Below are 18,409 nucleotides of genomic sequence, written 5' to 3'. Positions count from 1 at the left end.
TTATTCAGGGCAGAGGGCAAAGGTGGGGGGAGAGAAACAGAAGATGGCGGAGAAAGAGAAGTAGAGGCCGGCCATGACCACGTGGAGAGAGGGGGAAAGGAAGAGGGGAAGGGCAAGGGGACAGAGAGAAGCTAGAGGCAAGAGAGTAAAAGAGTAATCGAGAGAAGAGGAAGCAAGCAGCCCCTTTTATAGTGGGCAGGCCTACCTGGCTGTTGCCAAGTAACTGTGGGGCAGAGCATACCTGGGTGTTGCCAGATAACTGTGGAGGTGGAGTTTAGACAGAATACTAACACTAGTGATATTGAACATTTTGTCAAGTGTACTTAATTGCTCATTCTCTATCCCAGAATAGCATCAAGCTTGCAATTTTCCTGCCTCAGCTTCCCAAGTGCTAGGATTAAAGTCAAGCACTACCATGCAGTCTGTTTTCTTGAAACAGGATATCATGTAGCCCAAGCTGTCCTTGAATTTCTGAACTTCTTCCCAGTACCTCCCAAGTACTGAGATTACAAGCAAAGACTACGTATCTCATTGTTTTGTCTTTCTGTTTCAATTATTTAGTTACAGAGCCTTACATAGCCCAGACTGGCCTTGAACTTGGCTTCTGTTGTTTGTTTTTTTGGGGACAGGGTTTCTCTGTGTAGCCTTGGCTGTCCTGGACTCACTTTATAGACCAGGCTGGCCTCAAATTTACAGAGATCTGCCTGCCTCTCCCTCCCATGTGCTGGATTAAAGGTGTGTGCCAACGTGCCCAGTGACCTTGAACTTGTTATAGCCCAGACTGATTTTGAATTCCTGATGCCCCGGCTTGCACTTCCCAAGTACTTCATGTTTTGATTCAATAAGACTTCTAGTCTATTGATGGACCTTCATGTCAGCAGAGAAATGCATTAAAAGTTCAGGATACTTCAGTATTCACTAGCCACAGTGTTTCCTCTATAAATATGTACAGGTTCAGTCATATCAGGACTGTGTGGGTGGCTTTTTAAAGACTTTTTTATTTTAAATTTGTGTGGAGGGCATATGTTCACATGAGTGCTAGCGCCCAAGGAGAAAGTTGGATGCCCTGAAGTTGCATGTGGTTATTAGCTGTCTGTCATGAACGATGGGGGCTGCACTCTGCTCTCTGGGACAGCAGTACACTCTTTTAACCACTAAGCCATCTCTCCAGCTCCACAGGATCAATTAGTTTATGCTGCATATGTGCATGGCTTCTCATACCCACGATACCAAAGATATTATTAAACCTACTATGCCTGTAGCACCTCTCAGGATTCCCTGTTAAATCCCCAGTCCGGCAGTTCATGACTTACCTGAAAAAGATCCACATCTAAAGCTAAGAGCCACTGATCTGCTTGTTCCTGGCTTCCACAAGATACTCACTGTAACTAACCACACAAAATCAAGTGAACCACCCTGAAGGCAGCAATGGCCACTGCTAATCTTAGCCTTACCTTCTGTATTGAACTTCTTCACTAGAGCAGCTAGAGATGAGAGAGGTCATGGGAGAAGCCAAGTCAAGAATACCATATATCTGTGCTGTTTTTCCTTGCAATCCTATACATCATGGGGTATGTACTTTGCAATATGTCTCTAGTCTCTCAAAACTCACAAATAGTTGACTCTTGTTTTACATTTGCCTTTGGAAACTGCACTTGTCAATCTTCTCACTCCATCATATGGGACGTGAACGTTATGCTCTTTTCATTTTAATATGTGCTTTCATTTCAACCTTGACTTTCATTTTAGATGGGCCCATACGGATCTAATAAGTGTGGAAGTAATCTGAACTGTTCTGAGCAAAAGATAAATAGAAGATATTAAAGAAGCCAATTGTATTAGAGAATGAATAAGCATAAAGGTAGGAGGAAAACAAAGAGAAAATAATCACAAGGCGCAAGGAAAGAAATCATTCAGTGAGGAGGACCAACCAACCTGTGTGTAGTGGATAGTGAAGATGGCGTGTGATCTGCTGCTGGCCTCGTGAACATGGGTGGCTGCTGTGATCCTGTGTACACAAGGCAAGACAGTTAATGCAAGGACCATTTAAGCATGGTGGGACCTGAGGGACCCCGAAACCTAAAACATGTTAGAACTGTGGTCAGTGAAATAGGTTAGTGAGTGAAGGCACCTGCTGCCAGCCCTGACAACCTGAGTTCAATCCCCGGCACCCATGTGGCTGCTCACAACTATCCATAACTCCAGCTCCAGGGATCTGACATCTGCTTCTGGCCTCTGTGGGCACAACACACATGTGGTACACATACATTAAGGCAAGAAAACCATACATACAAAAATAAATTTTAAAAAAAGTAGTCCAGCCAGGTAGTGGTGGCACATGCCTTTAGTTCCAGCACTTGGGAGGCAGAGGCAGGCGGATTTCTGAGTTCGAGGTCAACCTGCTCTACAGAGTGAGTTCCAGGACAGCCAGGGCTACACAGAGAAAGCCTGTCTCAAAAAAAAAAAAAAAAAGTAGTCCAAAGAAGGCAGACGCAGTACTCTAGGTGCTGTTACCTGACGATAACAGGGAGAGAGTGGTTCCATGGTAGCTAGCACTAAAACAGTTTTGAAATTATAAAAGAAAAATTAAGAGTAAAATTAGTATAGAGAAACCCTGTCTTGAAAAACCAAAAAAAAAAAAAAGTAAAATTAGAATATTTGGGTGTTATCAACCTGGAACAATATCCCAAAGATAGGCTTATTTAAAGACAGTGACTTATATTGGTAATGGTGACAATTCACACCTAAAATCTCAGCACCTGAAAGAGGAATGCAGCAGGACAGAATCTGAGGCCAGCCTGCACAGACCCTGTATCATTCAGAAACAAGACTAAGGAGATGAGCCGGGCGGTGGTGGCGCACGCCTTTAATCCCAGCACTTGGGAGGCAGAGGCAGGCAGATCTCTGAGTTCGAAGTTCGAGGCTAGCCTGGTCTACAGAGTGAGTTCCAGGACAGCCAGGGCTACACAGAAAAACCCTGTCTCGAAAAAAAAAAAAAAAGACTAAGGAGATGGCTCAGTGGGTAAAGTGAGCTTGAATCCTCAGCATCAATGTAAAAGCTAGGCATGATGACACACGTCTGTAACCCCAATGCTGGGAGGTAGAGGCAGGAAGATCTCAGAGGGCTTGCTAAGCTGGTCTAGCCAATCAATGAGCTCCAAATTTAGTAAGAGACCCTGACTCAAAAGTAAGGTGGAAGACAACAGAGAAAGACATTTGACAATGTGTTTATATAAACACATATACAAATTAGTAAATAAATATTTAAAAAAAAACAACAACAGCATACACATAAAAAAAGACAAGTGTGGGTAGTAAGTATGCTGGAGAAACCTCACAGAAAGCTAAGCTATAGAGCAGAGAATTTATCTAACAGTGTCAGAAAGCCTTTTGACCTGGGACCTTGAATTACATGGAGGCCATGTTTACACGTAGAGCTCAGAGCAGATCTTAGAAATCCATCCCAGTGTTAATCCCTCCTTTACCTAAATCCAGGTCAATGAATCTTCTGCTTAAAACTATCTCAGACTATTTCACTGACTTCTCTAAGGAGCTAGAGGACAGAAAAGGCTAAAAATCTAGGAGGTGTTTCTATACCCTAAGGATGCAGAGAGTTAGATGAATTTATTTATTTATTGTATTCACTTCGTTTGCTCGTTTGTTTCTTTGTTGGCATTTAGGATTAAACCTAGGGCTCATGCTAGGCAATCGTGCTATCACTGAGTCGAATTCCAGTTCCTATTCCCTCACATAGCCCAGGTTGGCATCAGGTATGTAGCTAAGCTGGGCTTTGAGCTTCTGTACTTACTCCTATCTCTGAGTGTTGGGATTGTAGCTGTGCATCATCACATCTAGTTCCCACAGTGCTGGGCTCATACTGAACAATACAGCAGCTCCTCACACTTCTTTTTATTTATTTTTTCAAAAAATTTTTGCTTATTATTGTGCATACATGAATGTCTGTGTGTATGTTTATTATTGTGCATGCATGAATGTCTGTATGTATGTGTACCACATATATACTTGGTGCCTGAAAAGGTCAAAAGAGGCTTCATATGCCCTGCAGGTTGGGAGTTACAGACTGCTGTGAGCCTTCACTGGATCCCCAAACATACTATGCAGCCTAGGCAGGTCTCAAACTGATTCACTCTGCCTCAGCCACTCCTACTGCGGGCATTACAAGCAGGCAACCTCATGCCCACCTGCCTCTTTTTTTTTTTTTTTTTTTTTTGGTTTTTCAAGACAGGTTTTTCTGCATACCCCTGGCTGTCCTGGAATGCCCACCTGCCTCTTAACTCTTGTTTTTGTTGTTATTTTGTTTTTGTTTTTTTTTGAGACATGGACTCCTCCTCCTTCTTCATGGACTCTTTTTTTCTTACTCTTCCTCCTCCTCTTCCTCTTCCTCCTCCTCCTCTTCTTCTTCCTTTTCCTCCTCTTCCTCCTCCTCCTCCTTCTTTTTCTTTCCTGGAGCTGAGGACCAAACCCAAGTGCTCTACCACTGACCTAAGCCCCCAATCTCCAAGGTGTCTCTGTGTAGCTTTGGCTGTCCAGGAAATTCCTACGAGACCAAGCTGACCCCGAATTCACAAAGGTCCACCTGGAATGTACAACCACACCCGCTTGAATCATAATTCTTAATGATTCAAAAGCTCAGCTTATCCTGAATACCAGGTAAAAGTTCTTCTGAGAAGGTTCCATGAAATTCTGGGACTAGAATGTTAAATTTAAGTTTTTCCCTTTGTTTTTCAGTTAAAGGGTCTAGTATTAATAGGATAAATATAAGACTATAAACATGTCCTCAAGGGGAAACAGCTTTCCCCTAGGCATTTATTAGTAATGTTTTAAGTCTTCACATTAATTGAAAACATGAAATTGTTATCACACTGCATAGCAGCTTGAGGGGCACGTAAGTTACTCTCTTAAGACGTATTTATTTTATTTATATGAGTACACTGTTGCTGCCTTCAGACACACCAGAAGAGGGCATCAGATCCCATTACACATGGTTGTGAGCCACCATGTGGTTGCTGGGAATTGAACTCAGGACCTTTGGAAGAGCAGTCAGTGCTCTTAACTGCTGAGCCATCGCTCCAGCCACCAAGTTACTCTCTTAGTTTCATTTGCCTATAGCCTCACAAGAATAGAAAACTACATGAAAAAAATGGTTTTATGAATCATCTTATCCTATATTCATCTTTGCCAAGCTGAGAAGACATTACTACCCAATATTATCATGTCCAGAACAAACTCTATTTCCTTTGTAGTGCGAAGTACAGTAACTTAGTCATGTTCTTGATCTGAGAAGACCTGGCTGTACACTGCAGAGAAGTGCAGAGAGATCGTTGCAAAGGTGGCGCCCACACTCTCCTTTGGCCATGCTCTCCAAAGGACAGGGGAACACAGGATGGCAAAAGCAGGCTGCAGAAATACCCCCACCCAACAAACATTTTACCTGTTTGCTATCCCCTCCTCCAGGAGCTGGATAACTTGCTGATAGTTGGTAACAACATGCTGAGACAGACCTTGTGAAGGGAGAAAAGAAATCACATGAAATTTCTGGTAAACTAACTTTTCCTGTAGGCTTCTATCATTCTTCTTACTATACTTACCTATTATCTCCTATATGAGTTTAAATGCAGGCCTACCATATTGCTCATGTGCAGTCAGAGGGCAATTTACAGGCGTCACTTTTTCCCTCCACTAGGAAGGATCTAGGAATTGAACTCAGGTCATCAGGTTTGATGGAAAAAAACCTCTAGACCCAATGAGCCATCTTGCCAGCTCTAGTTATTTTTTTTTAATTTTTAAATTTACTTATTATTCTTATACTTACAAATTTACTTATATTCTTACTTGATAAGCTAGACTGAGGAACTCTGACTAATAAGATAAAAAATTAATAAATATGTATTGAAACCTCATCAGGTAGCCAGTGTATTTCCACAAAGATTATGATTTATAACTCATGTAGTGGCCATGCTTAGAACAACAACAAAAAAATTCCTTACAGCTTTACTACAGATGTTATAAGAAATCTCCTCCTCCTCATATATTATTGCTGGATCTCACAAAATTCCTGATAGGAAAGTGACATTTTCCCCACAAGGTGGCAGACTTAGTGTAGCATACAAAATACATAGTAAATATGTTTCTCTTCTTTCAAGGTTACAACATAAAACTGCACTATATGACACATCATAGACAAATGCTACAGAAATAGGGGACAAACATGCTGAGCAAATCAGAGCAGAGGCAAGCGGGGTGAGGGTAGGGGCTCTGTGGGCAAAGCAAGGATAGGACAAGCGATCACAGAATGTGAAGGCTTCCGATATGAGCCTAAAGACACAAAGAAAATCTTTACGGCAAAGCCACCTACAGCATTTACCAGTGCTAGAGAACCTCTGCTGAGTATCAGAGCCTCAGGGACAGACAGTGCCATAGATCTACTGCTAGATAAATGTATAGCAAAAGCTGACAAAGTAACTTGTATAGTGACTAGACTGCAGGTGAGTGGCTGCAATCAATTTTCTAAGCAATTTTTCAGGAATCAAGGGACAGGGTTATAGCCTGTCCATACCATACCCAAATTGCCCAGCCCCTCAATTTTTTGTTTGTCTTATTTTTTGAAACAGGGTCTCAATTCTAGCTGAGGATGCCATTGGACTCAAAAACATCCTCTTGTCCCTGCCTCTTGAGTGCAGAGATTGCATATAACACCTGCTTGGGCATTAGTTCTTATAGAAAGAAGCCCAAAGGAATCAAAACAAGAATCAGTTGAGTTAGAAGTAAATAAACCTTTCCAAAGTCTGCAGCTAAGCTTCTCACACCTCTACTGGATCCTAACTTACTTCTTCTTTTTTTTTTTTTTCCCCAAGACAAGGTTTCTCTGTGTAGCCCTGGCTGTCTTGGAACTCACTCTGTATACCAGGCTGGCCTCGAACTCAGAAATCCACCTGCCTCTGCCTCCCAAGTGCTGGGATTAAAGGCGTGCACCACCACTGCCCGACAGGAAGACCAATTTCTAAGAACAGCTTTACAAATATACTGTCTCCCACAAACCTTACCAGCAAACCAAACATACATGTAAGCCTGGGAATATAAATGAAATATACCCAAGAAAGATGAAGAAACTAAAATTACGAGGCAGATCTAAAGCAACCCTGGCTGGTATTTTCAAGGACTTAACAGACAAGACAGCAAAATTCCAGAGGATACTGGGAAGAGTCAAGTGGAGGTGTGCTGAGGTCTCCTGGCTGTGTCTGAAGAGGAAGGAGGGCAGAGAGAAACAGAAAGAAAAGAAGAGAGAGTGGCAGGGAACACTTTGAAATGTGGAGTCTGGTCACTGACGTATTTGATAGTACTGTTTTACATAGAAAAGGAAATTAAAAGGGACATTTTCATTACCAACACCAGGCTGCGGGGGGGGGGGGGGGGGGGAAGAAAGAAACACTTGGTAGCAGGATCAATGAATGCCACTGACCAGCCATGCCTGTTCAGAAGAGCTCTCATGTGTCTCTCCTTATCAGGATTTAAGTTAGCATACGGCTGTGAGGAATGTAACACAGCTTATCAGTTACAGGCCCCCAGACCTTAGAATAACTGACACCATGTTAGAGGCACAGAGGCACCGCTCTAACCTAAGAGTCTAGCATGGAGACCTTAACACCGGCCAAAAGGAGAACAAGGCCTAATCCATCCAAGTCCAGAGCTCCAGGAAAGTCACTAAACATCCTATTCTCCTGTTTTGGCTTCTGGAGTTCCTCTTCTGGCTGACTATTCTTGCTGAGGTGCCAAGATGTAGGTTTTTCTTTTTCTCTCTGTGCTTAAAAGCCCACCCTGACAGCTGGAGAGATGGTTCAGTGATTCAGAGTACTGGCTGCTCATCCAGAGATCCTGAGTTAAATTCCAAGTAACAACATGGCAGCTCACATACATGCAGACAGAGCACTACATACATAATAATTAAATCTTTTGTTAAAAAAGGACCACCTTGAGAAAGTTCAGGACTGTACTTGGGTTCTGAACACCTAGTACAGTTGCTCGCTGGCTAATAAAGACTTTCTATTGGCTTGAACCTGTGTCCAAGTAGTTTTATCTAGTGGCTACACCCCACAATAAAAGGATACAACTTTACTCCTTAAAAGAGCACAATTGTCCCTCCTAAATTGCTAAACCAAGGCTAATAAAGTAAATGAGAGATGATACCCAGGCCCAGTGTCAGTGCTTGACTCTACTCATCTTCCCAGGACTGGGGCCTGTGACCCTTTCTTTTTTTTTTTCTTTTTTCTTTTTTTTTTCAAGACAGGGTTTCTCTGTGTAGCCCTGGCTGTCCTGGAACTCACTCTGTAGACCAGGCTAGCCTTGAACTCTCAAACTCAGAAATCTGCCTGCCTCTGCCTCCCAAGTGCTGGGATTAAAGGTGTACGCCACCACTGCCTGGCCTTTTTGGTTTTTCAATACACGATTTCTCTGTGTAGCCCTGGCTGTACTGGAACTCACCCTGTAGACTGGCTGACCTCGAACCTACAGAAATACATCTGCTGGAATTACAGGGGTCTTTCTTCCTCTTTCTCTTCCTCTTCTTCCTCCTCCTTCTCTTTTTGGTGTTCTGAGACAGGGTTTCTGTAATTCTCGCTGTCTCGGCTGTCCTGGAACTTGCTCTGTAGAGCAGATTGGCTTCAAACTCTGAGATTCACCTGCCTCTGTCTCCCAAGTGCTGGGACTAAAGGTGAGCACCATCACCACCTGGCTCAGAAGTCTTTTCAATCACTGAATCTAGCGACTTTATAAATCTTTATCACAATGTGTAATTGTCTGCTTATGACACTTTCACCAGAATTTCAGCTTGCCTGTGAAGGCAGGGCCATGTCATATCAGCTTAGTAGCATACATCCATTGTCCAGCACAGTAGCCAGCACACAGAAAACCATCATTACACATGCTGAGAAAGTTATCAAACTTTAGGAGAACTTCCTACACCTCAGGTGGTTCTCCAATTCCCAAGATCACAGAAGCTCACCTTGGACATAGGGCCCCATCTCCGGGTGCTCCCTGACCCTTAAAGTGTAAGACTTATTTTGATTGGATTGCTTCAAAAGATCTCTCACTCGTTCATTGTAGATTTCTAGGAAGCTAAAGACACAGAAAAAGGCAAGGCAATTAGATTCTGAAGAAAAAGGAAAAACACTAAATTGAAAACCAAAAGGTTCTGGCTTCCTGTTCTGGCTCTGATAACCTTAAGACTTCAACCAAGCCAGGGCTCCCACTTAAGAGTCTTTCTCCATGTGCACAGCAAGATTCTGACCACTGGCTACCATTGCATCCCAGTTTATAACATCAGTGCCAATTGAAGATTAGCTCTCGATGAATGACTTTTAAATGTGATCCTTCTTTTGTTCCGGTTTCTGTTTGTCCTATAATATTTATATGGGGGGGGTGCACATGTGAGTGCTGGCGCCCTCAGAGGCCAAAATGAGTCAGATCCCCTGGACTAGATTTATAGGCAGTTATGAACCATCAGACATGAATGCCGGAAATAAAACAAGTCCTCTCCAAAAGTAGTATATGTACTTGTGGTAATTTGAATGAGAAATGCCACCCAGAGTCTTAGGCATCTAAATGCTTGGTCCCTAGATCACCAACCAGGCACTATTTGGGGGAGGTATGGGTGGTTGTAGAGCTTTGAATGAGGATGGTTCCCATACACCATAGACTCATAAACTTGAATGCTTCCTCTCAAGGACCACTACTAAGCCAACAGAGGAAATCAAATGGGACGGTCCCATCCCTGGCCTGTTATACGCTGACAACTCCAATCTGTTTTACACATCAAGACTGTGAGCAAGATATTATACTTTCTAGAGATCTATTTCATTCTTAACTTAACCAATAATGATTACATATACAGGCGTGGAAGAGAGGAGGTGAGAAAGGAAGGAGAATACAAGGTTTAAAAAAAAACTAGTAAAGCCAGGCAGTGGTGGTGCATACCTTGAATCCCAGCACACAAGAGGCAGAGGTATGCTGATCTCTTTGAGTATGAGGCTAGCCTGGTCTACAGCCAGTTATAGGACAGTCAGGGCTATGCAGAGAAATCCTGTCTCAGAAAAGAAAGGAAGGAAGAAAGGAAGTAAGGGAGGAAGGAAAGAAGGAAGGGGAAAAAAGAAAATAGGGTTGGAGAGATGGCTCAGCGGTTAAGAGCACTGATTGGTCTTCCAGAGGTCCTGAGTTCAATTCCCAGCAACCACATGGTGGCTCACAACCAACAGTAATGGGATCTGATACCCTCTTTTGGTGTGTCTGAAGACAGCTACAGTGTACTCATACAAATAAAATTATTAAAAACAAAAAAAGGGAGAGGGTGTGGAGAAAAGAAAACCTAGTAATCACGTATCAATATTTTTTTCTCACTGCAGCTTGGTTAAAACATTATTTTGACAGGCCATGGAGGATCATGCTTACAACCCCACACTCGGGAGGGTAAAACAGCAGGATAAAGAGTCTGAGGCCAGCCTAGGTTCCATAGCATGATGCTGTCCAACAAAACAAAAATCTTGGATCTAGTACTAGTCTGGGAAGTCGGTCTAAAATCTACAGAATGAGCCAACAAGGGTTAGGAGGGGAAATCCCAAAAGCAAGAATGAGACTACAGGAAGTGAGGGGAACAGAGGCGCTAGAGGAACCTGATGGGCTAGTTCAGGGGAGGGAATTACAGTTTCTGCAACCCAAAGGCTTAAGTACGTTTTCCACATCCTGTACTACACGATGTGTCCTCTGTGGATTCTGTCCATCCCTCTAATGACTCTGTGAAAGGAGCGGGATGTGTGAAATCTAGAGTGGAAATGAGCTCTTACCTTACTTTTATGCTACGGGAATAAGGCAGCGAGGCACAGTCATCCTCCCTGATGAAGAGACCCTGCACAAACAGAGGGTTAGATTTACTGGAGGGGCTGACATAGAAAACTCATTGTGGGAGAGCATGACAAAAGAGAATCCGTACCTTACATATCCTCGGAGTCAGCCCAACAGAGGCCTGGTGACAAAAAAAGAAAAAGAAAAAAAAAAAAAAAAAGGAAAACATTACTCCTTACTTGGGGCACATGCCCTCCTCTTACCACAAAACACCCGGAAACCTGGAGTCCCTGAGCACACAGGGTGTGAGCTTGTGTGTGTTAGCTAGCCTCTATAGAAGTATATAGAAGATGGAGACACTAACAAAAGGAACATACAGATGAGAGGCAGATTTTCACCATAAGACAGATAGGAGAAGCAGGCAAGCCTAGACATGTGCTTTCCTTTTTTTTTTTTTTTTTTGGTTTTTCGAGACAGGGTTTCTCTGTGTAGTCCTGGCTGTCCTGGAACTCACTCTGTAGACCAGGCTGGCCTCGAACTCAGAAATCCGCCTGCCTCTGCCTCCCAAGTGCTGGGATTAAAGGTGTGCGCCACCACTGCCCGACTGACATGCGCTTTCCTGCAGTGAACTTTATCGTGCTTGGGTAAGTTCACACTACTCATGTGGTCTCTTCTAGATCCCTACTGCTATCCCTAGACACAGGACACATGAATGAACACCCTCTGCAAAACTGTGCAGAAATTCAAAGAAGCTGCTATTTCCTCTACCTCATATTCAAAGGTTTATGGTTTTATTCCTCTTGGTTCAATGGGCAATTTCTTCTTTTAATTTCAAATATCTGAAACCACACCAGTCATGAACAAAGGAAACAAAGAGCTGGGTCCAGAGGGGTGAATATTTCAGACTGTCCCTATATAAGGTTATCTGTCAACCACTGCCCAGGTCACCTCATTAGCATGCTTCTAAATCTAAAACAAAGGATAGTCTTTTGTTTGTTTGCTTTGTTTTTCTTTTTTGTTTTTTTTTGTTTTGTTTGTTTGTTTGTTTTTGTTTTTTTTTTTTTTTTGTTTTTCAAGACAGGATTTCTCTGTGTAACAGAGTCCTGACTATCCTGGACTTGTTTTTTAGACTAAACTGGCCTCAAACTCACAGAGATCTTCCTGCCTCTGCTGGAACTAAAGGTGTGTACCACCACATCTAGCATCAGAAAAGGTATTATTAAAGAATGCTGTCCTTTTAACTTTAATTTGTTGCTGTTGTTTGTTTTGAGTTTGTTGCTGTTTGTCTCAGTGTGCATCCCTGGCTGGCTGGGAACTCAAGAGATTTATCTGCCTCTCTTCTCAAACACTGGGATTAAAGGTGTGCACTACCACACCTAGAATTATTCCCTCAATTCTCTGTGATTAAAAACAACTTGCATTACACTCTGCGTAGTTTTAAATGCTTCCAGTGTTTCTCTTGTTTTCTTTTAACACACACAGCTTTTAAACTTGGACACAGCAGTCTCATCTTTGTATAGCACTAGGAGTTAGCCCAAATTAATCCCCAACGAAAGTACTGAGCTTCAAGTGAAGGACCTGGAAGTGATATGTGTCTCCAGTAGGACCAATAAGACTCTTTGTCAAAGGGAACCATGAAATTCTGGTTTTTCAAGGTTTCACAAAAAGAAACTAACTATACAAAGTTTACCACGCAGTTAAAGTGGTGAAGTCCTGCCAGGCGGTGGTGGCGCACGCCTTTAATCCCAGCACTTGGGAGGCAGAGGCAGGCAGATTTCTGAGTTCAAGAGTTCAAGGCTAGCCTGGTCTACAGAGTGAGTTCCAGGACAGCCAGGGCTACACAGAGAAACCCTGTCTTGAAAAAAATAAAAACAAAAACAAAAACCAAAAAACAAAACAAAAACAAACAAACAAAAAAACAAAACAAAAAGTGGTGAAGTCCCATTGTTAACAGGAAGAGGGCCATCAATCTCATCAACGCCTCCTATGGAGGCTACACTCTATATCACAGTGGTGAGGACAATGTAAGACTCAGATTTTCTGTGGCATTAGAGGATAGTTCACCTCAGTGCTAATACTCACTGGAGTCCCCAGCATGGTGTATGTCTTCCCAGAGCCTGTCTGCCCGTATGCAAAGAGACATATGTTGTAGCCTTTGGCAGCTTCAGACAGTACTTCAGTCCCTAAGTCCCGGAACACCTGTAACAACAAAAGCAGACAGCTTGTCATTGGTCTGTCTTCCCAGAGCACATTTAGAAATATTTTAAATCTAAAAAATATAACGTATTGAATCTAAACGCAATCCTTTCATAAGACTCAATTCAACTTCAGGAAAAAGAGTATAAGGAAAAATTCAGTAAGTCAATTGCTCAAATATTTTTAAGTACCTATATCAGCCTATATTTTTTGATTGATTGATTGATGTATGTGAGTACACCATTGCTTTCTTCAGACAGACCAGAAGATCCCATTACAGATGGTTATGAACCACCAAGTGGTTGCTGGGAATTGAACTCAGGACCTCTGGAAGGACAGTCAGTGCTCTTAACTGCTGAGCCATCTCTCCAGCCCTAGCCTAGATTTTTTAAAGTACATATTTCCTAGTCCTTTTAAAAAGATTTATTTTATTTTAATTATCTCTGTGTATGTGCATGTATCTCTGTGTACCTGCTGATACCAAAAGAGGGCGTTAGATCCCGTGGGATTGAAGTTACAGACAGTTGTGAGCTATCTGTGTACTAGGAACTGAACTGGGTCCTCTGAAAGAGCAGTGAGTATTCTTAAGGGACTGAGCTGTATCTCAGCCCCAGTGTTCCACAGTCTAACAAAAAGAATCTAAGGCAGGACAAAGATAAAAAGCAAGAACATACTTTTCCTCATACACAGGGAAATACTACGGCTAATGGAATGGTGACAGTGAAACACTGCCCAAAAAAGGTAAATTCAAGGTCTGAAGACCCCACAGGATCAGTTTTGCTCGCAAATTAGGGAAAGTTGTCCCCGAGGATCCGTTTTCTGACTGCCCCTGAGAGTTGGCAGGTTCTGCTAGACAAGCACTTCAGTTGAGGTCAGGTTTTATGACAAATTCAGAAACCTCCAGAAGTCCTCATGTGGTAACTGGACTTTAAGTTCCTAGGTTTCCCAAAGCTTCAACTGAACTCTGCTAGGCAGCACCCGAACATTTTCAGCCACTGGTGTTGATCTTGGTGAAAAGCAGAACCCAGTTCTTCTAACTCAATGTCCTCTTCACTTGCTGGTGCTAGTACAATGACACCAGAGAAGAGGCTACCAACCGGAGAGACTTACTTCCCAAAGAAAGACAAAAGCAGGCAGCAGTTGACAAACGCCCCCAGAGGAACAAACATGCAGCAGAAGTGTGGCAGGTGGCGCTGCTGCCTGTTCTGTGCTGTGATTCCTGATGCCTAGGGGGTGTCAATGTGTTCCTGATCTTTTGGTTTTTTTTAACTTCCCTTTCAATTCTGACTCATCTGCTATGGTTCCAAATTGTAGTGTGGGTGGTTATACTTCAAAGCAGGGTGATCCTGGGCAAGTTTTGTAAGCTTCAGTTTCTCTAGCTGTAAGATGGATATTTGCATTGGTATCACACAGACTGCTGTAGAGACTGATGTCACACATGAAACTAGGGGCAACCAGAAAAAGTCAGGAGCTAAGTAAGGACTGCATGGCTCCGTATTTTAGCAGCTGCACTTATGCTTCTTGGGAGACAACTGTTTTGTTTTTGTTTGCTTTTGTGCAGTAAAAGACTTGAGCTCCCATGATCTCTCTCTAGTCACACTAACTCCATGTTAGCAAAGATAAAGATTGGGTGAGGTCTTGTTTGCCTCCTAAAGTCAGAGCAGGTAACATTCTTGAGCCTGAAGAAGTAGTCTATTTGGCTGCATTATCCTAGATGAGTTAACTACTACCCACTAATTATTTGGAAAATCTTCCACAGAACTCCAACTTCCTAGGGCAGGAGCTAGGAAAACAGGTGGAGATAGCAAAAAAACATATCTAAATATAATTTTTTTCTGCCCACAGTTTATGATCAGCTGAGCAGAGTAAAAAGACAGTGAAAAAAAAAACACAAAAAACCAAACAAAAATGTTATTTTGTCCATATTTTCCCATTCATTAATTTATTTATTCACTTTACATCCTCATCGAAGGCCTTACTCACTTCCTGGTCCCTCCTTCACCCAGCCCCTACCCCATTACCCTCCCCTCTGAGAAAGGGTAGCCCCTCCCCTTGGGTATCACCCCACCTTGGCACACCAAGTCACTGCAGGACTAGGAGAATCCTCTCCTACTGAGGCCAGAAAAGGTGTCCCAGTTAGGGGAACTGGATCCACAGGCAGACAGCAGAGTCTAGGACAGCCCCTGCTCCAGTTGTTGGGAGACCCGCATGAAGACTAAGCTGCACATCTGCTACATATGTGCAGTGGGCCTAGGTCCTCTCTGTCTATGTCTTTATCCAAATGCAAACAACTGCCTAAATGTTTTCTGAACATATCTTTAAAGAAAGCACTTTGCCTAATGATAAAAGTTGTCAACAGGCTTCTGGGCTCCAGTCAAGAATGATGGACTTAGCCCATCCGATCCTGGAAAATCCACAAACTTAGAAAGAGAAAAATAGGCAAAGAATGTGTGTTCTACTGCACCCAGGTTAACACAATGAAGCAGATGTAAACAGCTCACTACGACAACCTAAAGGTTAACATAAGTCACTGAACTACAGTGTACTGCAGACTCCTATTCAGGAGAGATAAACAACTTCATCCATCCATCCATCCATCTATCTATCTATCTATCTATCTATCTATCTATCTATCTATCTATCTATCTATCTATCTATCTATCTATCATTAAGAGTTCAAGTAGTAGAAAGTATATAATCCAGACTAACCATAGCCTTTTGTTTTGTTTGTTTGTTTGATTGTTTGGTTGGTTGGTTTTTTGGTTTCTCTGTGCAGCTATCCTAGAACTAGCTTTGTAGACCAGGCTGGCCTCAAACTCAGAGAGATTTACCTGCCTCTTGCCTCCTGACTGTTGAGATTAAATGGGTACACACCATACTTGGGTAAGACATGCCTATATGCCTTTCTCAAATTCAGCTAGAATCAGCAACACTGTTAACAATTTCATGACAACCACTCAAGAGCCAAACATAAGGGATGGCCTATCTATTACTAAAGGAACTTGCCATTGATAGGTTTCTTTGGTCTGGATAGATTTTTGTTCTGTTAGATATTATGTTATCTATCCCAAGTTGACTCATACCAAAAGTAACTTTAAAAAACTCATGTGATTCCTGTCTGGCTAGTTTTATGTCAGGTTAACATAAACTGGAGTCATCTGGAAAGGGGAACTCTCAACTGAAAACAGTGCCTCTATCAGAGTCGCCTGTAGGCGACCTTCAGTCCAGTGTGCACCTTTAATCCCAGCACTCAGGAGGCAGAGGCCTGCAGATCTCTGTGAGTTGAGGACAGCCAAGGCTGTTACACAGAAAACTCCATCTTAAAAACAAACAAAGAGTTGCCTGTAGACGGGTCTATAGTGCATTTTCTCAATTCCTGATTGATGGGGTAGGGCCCAGCCCACTGTGGGTGGTGCCATACTGAGCTGGTGGTCCTGGTTTCTGTAAAAAAGCAGACTCAGAAAGCCATGAGGGGCAAGCCAATAAGAAGCCAGCACTCCTTCAAGACTTCTGCCTCCAGATTCCTGCCCTGCCTGACTTGCCTCAGTGATGAACTATTACCTGGAAGTATAAGATAAAATAAATCCTTTCCTCCTCAGGTTGACTTTTGTCAATAGTGTCTATCAAAGCAATAGAAACTGAGACAATTCCAATATAGAATGAGAAAGTATTCAAACTAAGTATCAAATATTAACTTCAAATGTTGCTACCAGAAACATTCTAGTGAAGAACTAAGAGGGATGCTTCAAGTCTGAAAAGACTTGGGTTTTGATGGGATTCTTTTTTTCTTTAAAAATTAACTCTATTTGGTACCAAGAACCTTTAATTCAGAAACTGATCTAAACAATTGCTGGCACTTACTCAATCATATGATTTCAATTACACCATTAGTCACTTAGAGAAACCTTAACAGGGGTACTTACCCGCCCATCGCAGAGATGGTGTGGTGAGGATGACTGGACATATGTACACACTGACCCACCATGAAACTTCACTGTGCTATAAAAAGCAGAGTTGGGAGTCTCTTATTTGAAGAGAGAATATTCTTGTAAGACCTGTAACTCAGTGGGGCTTTAGTTGGGAAAAGAACAACCTAACTCTTCCTCTAAAGAGATACACTGAAAGTTTAATAGGAAAAAACACAGACTTTGAGATTTCTGTGTTAAAAGCTGGCTCTCTGGCCAAATAACTTAAACTCAGTTTCCTTATCTGTGAAATGAATAATGCTCCCAATTCAGGCGCTCAGTGGTACAGTGCCTTGCCTATCAAACTCCAGAACCATAAAAATTACAATCATGCCTAACACAGGGTTAATAGACATCATTTCAGCCCTGGCCCAAGTACAGATCAAATATTGTCTCTGTTCCTCTGGAGCAGATTTCCCCACAGGAAAGAAGCATCAGCCTCTATCTGACTTTGGCAGATGAATACAGATTTCCTGTTTGTCTGGCGCTGAGATCAGGCAATGTCCTATGCTAAGTTACTCCATACTGTACAAAACAGTGGATTTACACTGCCCTAAGAGACTCTACAAGTAGCTTTTGACTCTGTTTTGAGGATGAAGAATAACAGCCATTGGATGGACCCAGAAACTGTACCTCAGTCAGCACCACTAATCCAGCATGAACTGATGAATGACATCCCTAGGAATATATGGGGAGCCATTCAGTACAGTTACTGGGGAGAACTGAAACTGTGAGAGCACATGGGTGTTTTACAATCATATAAGGGAACTGGGAATGGTGGACACACTTTAATCCAGCCCCCGAGAAGCAGAGGCAGGTGATGTCTGAGTTCAAGGGCAGCCTGGTCTACAGAGTGAGTTCCAGGATAGCCAGGAATACACAGAGAAACCCTATCTTAAAGGAGCAGGGCTGAATCCAAGAATTTACTAGACACACAAGACCAAGGAAAGAGTAGGATTCTCTTGTACCCCATGAAGTGACAGATATCTAACATTATGATGGCATGGGTCCATACCAACCTATCTTCTGATACCTGGTATGTGCGTCATGGACTGAGAACTCCCAACTCAGCTTGGTGCTGCACTGCTGATGCAGCGTACTCAAAGGCCTGCTCATTGCCCCTATCTGCCTGTGTTTGCCTATCTGGATACGAACCTGGACCTGCCTCCCTCTTTCCTGCTCTGGGCTTGTTTCCTTTCATCTCTCAGCTGTAAGATTACTGGGACAATCACTGAACCCTAAACTTGGTTTGGCGATCACGGGGCACTAAAACAGTCACTTCATTTCTCAATTTTGAAAGTTGCATTGTGGCTATATCACAGAATACCCTCTTATAGGAAATGAACACTTAGAACCTTGAAATGCCCAAGACTCAACTCACAGGCCACATGAAGCTC

The 18,409-nt window shown here is 42.7% G+C and overlaps 1 protein-coding gene across 1 annotated transcript in view; it reads right to left on the bottom strand.

Annotated features, from left to right (window-relative positions):
- Positions 1–18,409, bottom strand: part of Stard9 (StAR related lipid transfer domain containing 9) — an 89,829-nt gene that overhangs the window by 41,228 nt on the left and 30,192 nt on the right. The window contains exons 4-9 of the mRNA XM_028767176.1: positions 12,934–13,050; positions 11,000–11,032; positions 10,854–10,915; positions 9,020–9,132; positions 5,453–5,522; positions 1,936–2,008 (exon numbers count right to left, since the gene is read on the bottom strand). Of these exons, the coding sequence (XP_028623009.1) occupies positions 1,936–2,008; positions 5,453–5,522; positions 9,020–9,132; positions 10,854–10,915; positions 11,000–11,032; positions 12,934–13,050 (468 nt within the window). The remainder of the gene's footprint in view (positions 1–1,935; positions 2,009–5,452; positions 5,523–9,019; positions 9,133–10,853; positions 10,916–10,999; positions 11,033–12,933; positions 13,051–18,409) is intronic.

This window comes from Grammomys surdaster, unplaced genomic scaffold, assembly GCF_004785775.1.
Source record: "Grammomys surdaster isolate TR1022 unplaced genomic scaffold, NIH_TR_1.0 170, whole genome shotgun sequence".
NCBI classification, from domain to species: domain Eukaryota; kingdom Metazoa; phylum Chordata; class Mammalia; order Rodentia; family Muridae; genus Grammomys; species Grammomys surdaster.
Note: the sequence above shows the minus strand (reverse complement) of the source record. Positions and strands in the feature narration are given on the sequence as shown.